This window comes from Bos indicus x Bos taurus, chromosome X, assembly GCF_003369695.1.
Source record: "Bos indicus x Bos taurus breed Angus x Brahman F1 hybrid chromosome X, Bos_hybrid_MaternalHap_v2.0, whole genome shotgun sequence".
NCBI classification, from domain to species: Eukaryota; Metazoa; Chordata; class Mammalia; order Artiodactyla; family Bovidae; genus Bos; species Bos indicus x Bos taurus.
Window position 1 is genome coordinate 142836973 of NC_040105.1, and position 10247 is coordinate 142847219.

Sequence of the window (10247 nt, forward strand, 5' to 3'; positions counted from 1 at the left end):
AGTTCATTTCCTATGTCTATGAATCTGTTTCTGTTTTGTAAATAAGCTCATTGTACAATTTCTCAGATTCCACAAAGGAGTGATATCATGTGATATCATAGTATTTGTCTTTGTCTGACTTACTTCACTTAGTACGATAATCTCTGGGTCCATCCATGTTGCTGCAAACGGCATTATTTCACTTTTAATGGCTGAGTAATATTCCATTGTATGTATAATACCACATCTTCTTAAACCTGTCATCTTTTGATGGGCTCTTGGCTTGTTCCCATGTCTTGACTATTATAAACAGTGCTGCTATGAACACTGGGGTGCATGCATCTTTTTAAATGAGAGTTTTCCTCTTTTCTGGATATAGGCCCAGGAGTGGGATTGCTGGGTCACATGGTAAGCTCTATTTTTAATTTTTTAATGAACCTCCATACTGCTCTCCATAGTGACTGCACCACGTAATTATTCTTTTTACTTATCCTTTAGTAAAAGGGAAATAGCAAAGAGTACCCAAAACATCCAGGGCAGTTGTCTTTTAATACTTACAAGTGCACATGAAATTGGGAGTTTGAAACACCTAAACCTAAGATCTGTTGATGTGATATGGATGAAGCTACAAAGAAACCCATCTCTCTCTTTCTGCCTTGCTAGGAGTGAATGGTCCAACTAACAAGTCACAGAGAGTGAGTGGGAGAGAAGAAGCAAGCAGTTGATTTAGAATGTCTCCCAGGTTCCTGATCTCATCAACTCGATGGATGGCGGTTCAGCAGTATACACTGTTGTTTCCTTGACTGACTCCCCTCCAATAACGTTTCTTCTGGGAGCGTAGCAATAATAAAGGCTGCCATTCTCTGTGTACCTACTGTGTGCCAAGCACTTGGTTCGTTCCATTCACTAACATTTATTGAGATCCAGCTTATGTTCCAGGTAGTGTTCTAGGAGCTGGGGATACCACAGTGAACTAAGCAGACTAAAATGTTTACAGTCTAGTGGGGGATAGACAGGAATAAACAAATAATATAATAAATCAGTAGTTTATGTGTTGTGCTAGAAAAGAGGCATGTGATGGGCAAACAGAGGAGGGAAAACAGAATGAGAATGCTGGTCCAGGCATGCAGTTTTATTTATTTATTATTGATTCATAATGTGTTAATTTCTGCTGTACAGCCAAGTGATTCAGTTATATATTTCTTTTTTATGTATTCATTTCCATTATGCTTTATCATAGGATACTGAATATAGTTCCCTGTGGTATAACGAGGACTTTGTTTGTTCATTCCACACATGATAGAATGTGCAATCTGCTTCCATCTGCTAACCTCAACCTCCTACTCCATCCTTCCCCCACCTCCCTCCCCATTGGCAACCACCAGTCTGTTCTCTGTGTCCATGAATCTCTTTCTGTTTCATAGATAGGTTCATTTGTGTTATATTTTGTGTGTGTGGGTGCTTAGTCACTCAGTCATGTCCGATTCTTTGCAACCCCATGACTGTAGCCCGCCAGGCTCCTCTGTCCATGGGATTCTCCAGGCAAGAATACTGGAGTGGGTTACCATGTCCTCCTCCAGGGGATCTTCTGGACTCGGGGATCCAACCTGCATCTCCCACATCTTCTGCATTGGCAGACAGATTCTTTACCACTAGCGCCACCTGGGAAGCCCGTCAAGATCCCTGTGCTGTGCTGTGCTTAGTCGCTCAGTCATGTCCAACTCTTTGTGACCCCATGGACTGTACCCCACCAGGCTCCTCTGTCCATGGGATTCTTCAGGTGAGAATACTAGAAGCCCATATTATATTTTAGATTCCACATATAAGTAATATCATATGGCAGCAGTCCCCAACCTTTTTGACACCGGGGACTGATTTCATGGAACACAATTTTCCCACAGACTAGGGTGCAAGGATGGTTTCAGGGTGATTCAAGTGCATTACATTTCTTGTGCACTTCATTTCTAATCTAATGCTGCCACTGATCTGGCAAGAGGTACCAGTCCACAGCCCAGAGGTTGGGGACCCCTGTCATATGGTGTTTGTCTTTCTATTTCTGACTTACTACTTCATTTAGTATGATAATCTCTAGCTGCATCCATGTTGCTTCAAATGGCAATATTTCATTCTTTTTATGGCTAATATCCCACTGTGTATGTATATATTAATATGTATATATATACACATGTATATGTGTATTGTGTGTATATATATATATATATATTTGTTGTGGCTGTTGTGGTTGTTTAGTCATTCAGCCATGTCCAACTCTTTTGCAACCCCATGGACTATAGCCCGCCAGGCTCCTCTGTCCATGAGATTTTCCAGGCAAGAATACTGGAGCGGGTTCCCATTTCCTCCTCCAGGGGATATTCCCAACCCGGGGATCTAATTAATCCACATCTCTTGCATTGGCAGGCAGATTCTTTACCACTGAGCCACCAGGGAAGCCCACTAAACACTCGGGCATTTCTGATTTCACTCCTGTGCCTGCCAGCGGCCAGGCTCGGCACAGCTCCTGGAGCCCAACTGTCACAGTGTCAGATTATCACTGAATAAGCACTGTCTGCTTAGCAAAGACAGCATTTACTTTCCCCCATCCTTCCTTCTGTAGCAGAATCATGCATTCTAATGGAGTAATAGTTACCATTTTTGAAAGCCTGATGCTAATCACTCAGACACCAAGCACCTGGGGAAGGCAGGTCTTATCATCCTGAATTTAGAAACTTCAGTTTCCCACAGGCAGCTTCAGCAGCACCTACATTGTAGGGTGCTGTGGACACAGGAGAGCTAAAATATGTAAGAAGTGTAGGCTTCCCACCCTAGAGTGTGACCTCTGGCTCCACCACTAACTAGCTGCATACCCCTAGGCAAGTTTATTTAACTTTGCAGTGTGTTTCCTTATCTGTTGTTGTTGTTGTTTAGTCGCTAAGTTGTATCCAACTCTTTGGGACCCCATGGACTGTAGCCAGCCATGCTCCTCTGTGCATGGGATTTCCCAGGCAAGAATATTGTTGCCATTTCCTTCTCTAGGGGATCTTCCTAACCCAGGGATGGAACCTGTGTCTCCTGCATTGCAGACGGATTGTTTACTGCTGAGCCACCTGGGAAGCCCTTTCCTCCTCTGAAACATGTGCTAATAGTAATACCTATTTTATGAAATTGATGTGAGGGCTAAAGGAGCTCATGCATTTAAAGTAGGCGTCCCAAACCTCTGGGATCTAATGCCTGATGATCTGAGGTGGAGCTGATATAAACATAATTGAAACAAAGTGCACAATAAATGTAATATACTTGAATCATCCCCAAACCAGCCATTCCCCTCCACCATAGGAAAATTATCTTCCATGAAACTGGTCCCTGGTTCTAAAAAGGCTGGGGACTGCTGATAAAGGACTTGGTACAGGCATGCAATAAGCTCTTAAATAACAATTGTAATGATTTTGATTTTGATTACTAGTATGAAGAAGGAAATGACAATCCACTCCAGTACTCTTGCCTAGAGAATTCTGTGGAGAGAGGAGCCTGGTGGGCTGTTGTTCATGGGGTTGCACAGAGTCGGACATGACTGAAGCGAATTAGCAGCAGCAGCAGCAGCATGGAAAGATCAGGAAAAGGAAGAAGATTCAGCAAAGTAAACTGAGAACTGGGCACCAAACAGGTCAGGGAAGGGGGGAACCATGAGAGAGGGGCATCATGGAAACCAAGGGAAAAGAACGCCAGGAAGGAGGGATCCTTAATGCAGAAAGGCACTAGAAGGCCGGTTTCTTCTGACAAGACAAAAGAGTGATTTTCCAATGAGAATGAAGGCAGAAAGGAAGAAAGAAGCCTAGAGTTTGAAATGAAGGCTTTTTTCGGCTAACCCCATTAGTCTGATCTGAATGCCCAGGTATTGGGGCCATGTCTCCTAATTAGGGAGAATATGTATTTCTCAAGTAAAGGAAAAGCCAGTGTCACACAAAGTGAAACAGAAAAATGTCAGATGACATCAGGTTGGTGAAATAAAAACCTAGACAGTCTCAAATTCATACACCAGAGAAGAGGATGAAAGAGGGAAGAAAACCGGGGTGAATCACAGAACATATTTTTAAAGCAGTGGTCTAACTGAACTCCCAAGCTAACTCCAGTGAAAAGGAGGTTAGTGAAGTGGGCAGGATTTATTTTTGTCTTATTTCAGCTCTGTCTTCTACTGGGTACTAGAGACACATGGCAACATAGAGTGTGTCTTTGGGCAGATATTCAACAAGTGTTTATAAAGTAAAATTATGAAAAGAGCAGAGATGGAGAGGTAGAGAAGAATTAAGGGCTAAATTCTATGTTATTGTTGTTGTTCAGTTGCCCAGTCGTGTCCAACTCTGCAACCTCCTGGACTGCAGCACGCCAGGCCTCCCTGTCCCTCACCATCTCCCAGAGTTTGCCCAAGTTCATGTCCATTGCATTGGTGATGCCATCCAGCCATCTCATCCTCTGACACCCTCTTCTCCTTCTGCCCTCAATCTTTCCAAGCATCAGGGATTTTTCCAACTCTATATGATCTGGGAAATGTTGGGGGTCCATGTGGCTTTGGGGGCCTGAGTGGAGCTGCCTCTTGCCTGGAGGTGAGGGAGGGGGGTCCCCTTCGGCTCTGGAGAGATGGTGGTGGCTATCAGGGTCTCATAGGTGCTGGGGATGGATGCAAGGAGAAGGCCTCTGGAGTCTGCACTCCAGGCCAGTTCTCAGCTAAAGGGTCCAAAGCAGAGAGGCCCTCCCAGTCTCCCTCTGGTCAGGAGGGTTAAGGAGGCTGAGGCTTAAGCCAAACCTGGGATGCTGGAGTCTGGGGGAGGGGTGATGGCAGAACAAGGGAGGCTGAGCCTGTACCCTCTCCACCGATGGAGAATGTGCCTGGGGGTGGGGGGTGGGGTGTTCTTTCTAAGCAGGTTCCAGAGGTGTGACAGCCCAGGAAAGGCTGCACTGGCTTCTTACAGCACCTGGTGTCTCCCTCTCCTTCCTCCCTCAATTGCTAACACAATGGGAACCCCACTGTCTCTCTCTGGGTGCCTCAACCATTGCTGGTACCCTCAACCTGGAGTTGTATGCAAAACCTGGGGATCTGTGATTCCGACTAGCCTTCCTGTCACTGTCTGTCTCCTGTGAGTGTCCCTGATGGACCCTCACTTGCTCTCCTCTTACTCTCTAGCCCCTCATACACTCTCTCCAGCCACTGGGCTCCCTCCTCTCGGCTCTGAGGAGCACCGATTTCCTGTACACCAGCTCCTTCAGGTCCTCAGGTGTGCCCATTCCTTCACTCTGCCCCCTGTCTTAAATGCAGTCCTCTCCACTCCCGTGCCCCTGGCCCTATGCTGCTCACAGAGGTAGGTATTTATAAATCTACAAGAAGCGTAAGGACCTCGGGGTCTGAGGTCAGACATGTCCTCTTTTACCACCCTCTGATATCTCCAATATGAGATCAGGAGAAGGGACAGGGCAGGTTCCTGGGAAGGTGTTACCCCCCACCCCCCGCCGCCCTGCTTCTCCCCAGGCCATGAATGTCCACCACTCCACTAAAATGTGGAAGGCTTCCTGCTCACCGTGTTCCTTCATGTGTAAAGGCAACTATATTGTTTTTCATCCCTCCCCACATATTCTCAGTTGCAGGATTGAGAGGGGTTGCCTTGAAGTCATTGGGCTGCCAGTGACCTCTAACATGTAACTTCAGGGCTTCTGGGGGCTGAGCCCCCTGACGCTGGCTCCCACCAGTAGCTTCTCTCTCCTTCCTTAACTGGGGGAGTGGGGTGGGGTAGGGGCCGCATCAGCCCACAGGAGAGATTTCCCATTGTAACCTGGACGGGGTGAAGCCATGGCAACAGCGATGTCAAAAACCCACCCAGAGCAGGGAGAGCTGCCCCTCCCCAAAGTAATCAGGAATGGACCCCTGGTATCCTCCGTTTGGGCTATTACCTCAGCACCAGCCTCCCCCGCTGTCAGAATCTTCTGGATACCTTAGAGAAGAAAGCCTTAAGTTGTCAACTAGTGGGTGCCACAGTTTGGCTCTGTGACCTAAGGGACAGGTCAGTGGTGGTAAGGGGCTCTGTCCATTTACCTCTGGGGAAGATTTCAGCCCATTTCTTCTTCCCTTTTCCTCATCTGCAAAGTGAAGTTAATCAAAACCCCACCTCAGTGTATAACCCCACCCTTTATAGCTTTTTACTGTATTTTTCTTATTCCTTTTTCCTTTACTTCCCCTTAAAATAATACACAGACAGTAAGCTAGCTGCTGCTGTTTATTTGTTGATCTAGAAAGAAGCTCAGAACATATATTATTTGCTGAAAAAATACAGACTTTAGAACAACACTTATATTTGCTCACTCTTATCTATACATATATCTATCTGGGTACATAGGTAAAGGGAACTACCTAGAAGGACATTCATCAAAGGGTTGACAATGGTTATTTAAGGGTTGGAGGGTTTGGGGTAATTTGTACATTTTGCATTTGTCTTTATTGTTTTAATATTTAACAATGAATTATATAACTTTCACAAAGAGAATAAAAGCATCAAGGAAAGGGGGGCACGCAGAGGGTAGACCCTTAGGCAGCAGGGGATTAGTAGCAAGGATGGATGTCAGGCCATCTCCCCCCACTATACCAATATTCAAGACCCTCCATCCTCCACCCCAAAAGAAAGTTGCTTTGTGGATTAATTTATGTGATTAGAAGCATCCTCTCCCCCCCATTTTTCCCATTGCTGGACTCTGCATATAGGTTAGGGTTCACTTAAAGCTGGGGGCTAGCACCTCACTGTAGCTCACAAGGGTCGCTGGGTTCGACAGGGGCCTCTCTTGACCTCTCCTCGGTATGTGCCAGCTCCTGCAGGGTGATGATCAGATTTTCAAACATCTGGGCCTTGTTGCTCTCATTGTCACAGGTTTCCTTTGAGTGGCCCTCTTCACCACAATATGAACAGCGAATTGTGTGTTTTCGCTTCCTGGTTCTACGCATATTCCCAGGACCATCATTCTTATACCCAGAACCCCCACTGGTGCAAGGAGATGGAAACTGGGAATTGTTGGGGGAATCAATGATTAGCACTTGATCCTGAGGTCTGGCCCTGCGTCTGGAGGGAGGAGAATCCGAGAATGAACGTGGAAGGTCCTGAGACTCCCCCACCAGGATCACATCCTCATCTGAGTCATCAGGGGTATCATCTATCTCAATCACGTTACAGTCTTTATTATCAATCACTATGGGTGGGGAGCCCCCAAATGCCACTGGCCTAGTTGCCCTTGCCACCACTGACTCAGATCTCTTGGCCCGCTTCTGTTTAATGAAAATGTCATCCCAATCCTCTTCCTCCCTTATCATCCTGATTAACTCCAGGAAACTGGGGAGACGCTCCTGCTCATTTGCATACATCCTGAGAAGATTCTTCAGCCTGAAGCGCAGGTCCCCATTCAGCTCAGCCCCTAAAAGGAACTGGTGCAGGCGAGACTGGTTGGCATCTTTCTGAGCTATGATCCCTGCCTGAATAGCATTCTGGAGCTGCACCTCTAAACGGATCACATAAAGGGAGGCTTTCTCCCCTTGCGCCTGCAGGGTGTTAAAAAATTTACTATGAGCAGTCACACTGCTTTCAGACTCCCCAAACACCAGTTTCATGGCGTGCAAGAAATCTGCCACGCTGAGGTTGGGGTTGGCCGCCTGCAGCAAAAGCATCACCTCCCGCGCAGGGCCCCTCAGGGTTTTAATTAAGCGCCTGAGCTTTTCTTCTTCAGACATATTCCAATCTGGCAAGACCTCATTGACTTGGATCAGCCAGTTCTCAAAAGTTTCTTCCCCCTGGGCTGGCACCACCCTCCCTGAGAACAACTTCAGGTTTTTCTCTGCCAGGATGGCCATTAAAGGACCGAGACTCCTTTCCAGAGACCTTAGCATAGAATGGGCCCAAGGTGGCAAGGATGTGTTCTGCCGCCGGCTGTTACTCATGCGTGCAATGATGCTAGTCATGACGGATGATGACTGGGTCTCTAAATGTTAACAAGATTCTCAGGCTTTTACAAAAAGCCTAATCTGCAGGCGTGCTGGAGGGTTCTGTCGTCCTCCTGTCTCAGTAGGAACTGTAAAAAAGAAACAAACGAAACAAAACAAAAAACGGGAGCAGGGGTTATTTTCTCCCTTCCTGAATATCCTACAGTACATTTTATATCTGCCCACTACCCTAAAAATATCCTGCAGGAGACTGGCAATTAATTACAACCTCACGGAGCCAGCCAGTGTCTCGTGTTAGCAGGATGCTTTTTACAGCCACTTCTATCCCTTCCCTCGGTTCCTTCAAGAGGGACGGCAACTGTTGCTTCTAAGTGTAACAGTGTATGGAGAGGATAGTGGGCTCTCAAAATAGAGCACAGCGGTCACAGATTTGTGGGAATAAATAAGCTCTCATTAACCTCTTGGTTTCCGGTCTCACCACACCCCCTTCTAAAAGTCCACCCCCCACCCCGCCCCGCTATTTCTCAGATTCTTACAGGAGCTCAGGAACAAGTGCGCGCCTTTATTTCACTTCCAGCTTCTGCAACCGGTGGCTTCCGTGGGAAAGCTCGCCTCCGGGCTTCAACTGATCGCTGTCCACCGGGGGTCGCCGATCCAGGACCTTAGGGCGTCAAGACTGCGCCGCCGCAGAGGGCTTGGAAGGGAGGGGAAGGGTCAGAAACAGCCTCATTCCTCATTCTGCTTCTTCCTCCCCACCCCGCGGCCTCCGCAGTAGCCAGGTGGAAAACTCCTTCTCCCACCTTCTGAATACAAGCCAAAGAAGGCGCCCCCCCCCATTCCATTTCCCCCGGGGAAATCGTCGTCCTACCAGCTCTGTAATCAGCCGCACGGAATTCAAGTTCAGCTTCGGTTCTGGTGGCCTGCCACCGAGAAAGAGAATCGGAGTTGGAGACGCACACCCACATATTCCTCCCGCCGGAAGGGATGAGGAGATGCAAAGGGGCTTCAAGGCAGTTTGCGATTCTCCCACCTCCCAAACGCGCCCCTTGCCACCTCCCCCTGAAAACGCCCCCTTTCTCAATCCGGGCAAATCCTACCCATTCGGCAGCATCCAGTGGAACCCCACCTCCTCCCTCAGCGCAGCCAGGCCGCGGGAGGGCTCCTTCCCCGGCCGCACAACCCTCGATTCCCTAAACTGGGCGCCGCCAGTCCTGGTAGGGCTTCCCCCTCCTCTCTCCGCGCGGGGCAATCTTGCCCCCCTTTCTTTACCTGTGTTGGGCTGGTGGGCAGCGGACGCTCTGGCGTTGACAGCTGCGTCTCCGCCTTCGGTCTCCGCGGTCCTACAGGGGAAAAGGATGGGCGCCTCCTCAGCCGCTGAGCTAGCCGGGACCACCCGATGAAGCTGCTTTGCACTGCCGCCCTGAGACTGGTAGCCGAGTCGAGACAGCACGGTTCCCACGGCAGCCGCGGCAACTTTTATCCTCAGCTAACCGAGACAAAAGAGCGTGACGGGCGGGCGGGCGCGGCCAATCAACCGGGCGCGGGGGCGGGCTTGCCGCGCAGCCTAGGGCTGGATACAAATGTGCGCCAGCGGTGGGGGGTGGCGATAAGCAGCAGGTCCCCGCGAGGTCAAGTGCGACTTGGTTGTGGGAACTGGAGGAGTTTTCTCGAGTCTTCCCTTCTCCCTCTCTCTGTCGGCTCAACTTTGGGTCTTGGAGCCAGGTGCATTAAACATGAGGCGGAATCCAAATCAAATAAGCAATAAAAGTTCTTCACCTTTGTATTAGGGGAGTGGAAAATAAAAGCGTTAGCGTTTTCTTTGTGCAAATAACTTGCACAGACTTTTTTTTTTTTTGCTATGAAGAAGGTGGCAGTACTGCGTCCATTTAACAGTGAGGGCACTTGGGCCCTCAGACTCTTTAACCAATACTCACGAAAAGATTTGGGCAAGGCTGGCTGCCTCAATCATTTTGGGGTGCTTGTTACAAATGCAGATTCCTGGGCCTGGCCTGTGGGATATTCTGACTTACTAGGGCTAGAGTTAGGAGGTTTTGTATTTTTTTAATTGGCGTTTAGTTGCTATACGATGCTATGTTAGTCACCTCTTCGTCACCAGAGTATTGAGCAGAGTTCCCTGTGTTACACAGCAGGATCTCATCAGTTGTCTATTTTATACATAGTAGTGTATATATGTCAATCCCAATCTTCCAGTTCATGCCCCCTCCTGTCCCCTCTTGGTGTCCATCCATTTGTTCTGTACATCTGTATCTCTATTTCTACTTTTTAGGGGGGAATAAAGCAC

At 48.1% G+C, this 10247-nt stretch overlaps 1 protein-coding gene across 1 annotated transcript; it reads right to left on the reverse strand.

Moving 5' to 3' along the window:
* Window positions 1-6221: 6221 nt before the first annotated feature.
* ZCCHC12 (zinc finger CCHC-type containing 12) lies at window positions 6222-9589 on the reverse strand. Its single transcript, XM_027534567.1, has 4 exons — window positions 9215-9589; window positions 8814-8865; window positions 8482-8639; window positions 6222-8073 (listed from the first exon to the last, which is right to left on the reverse strand). The coding sequence occupies exon 4, from the start codon at window positions 7961-7963 to the stop codon at window positions 6755-6757; it is 1209 nt and encodes a 402-aa protein (XP_027390368.1). The 5' UTR covers window positions 7964-8073; window positions 8482-8639; window positions 8814-8865; window positions 9215-9589; the 3' UTR covers window positions 6222-6754.
* Between the last annotated feature and the right edge of the window lie 658 nt (window positions 9590-10247).

What these genes read in the sequence shown, in the direction of transcription:
- ZCCHC12 (XM_027534567.1), bottom strand. Translation starts at nt 7,963, where the DNA reads ATGACTAGCATCATTGCACGCATGAGTAACAGCCGGCGGCAGAACACA.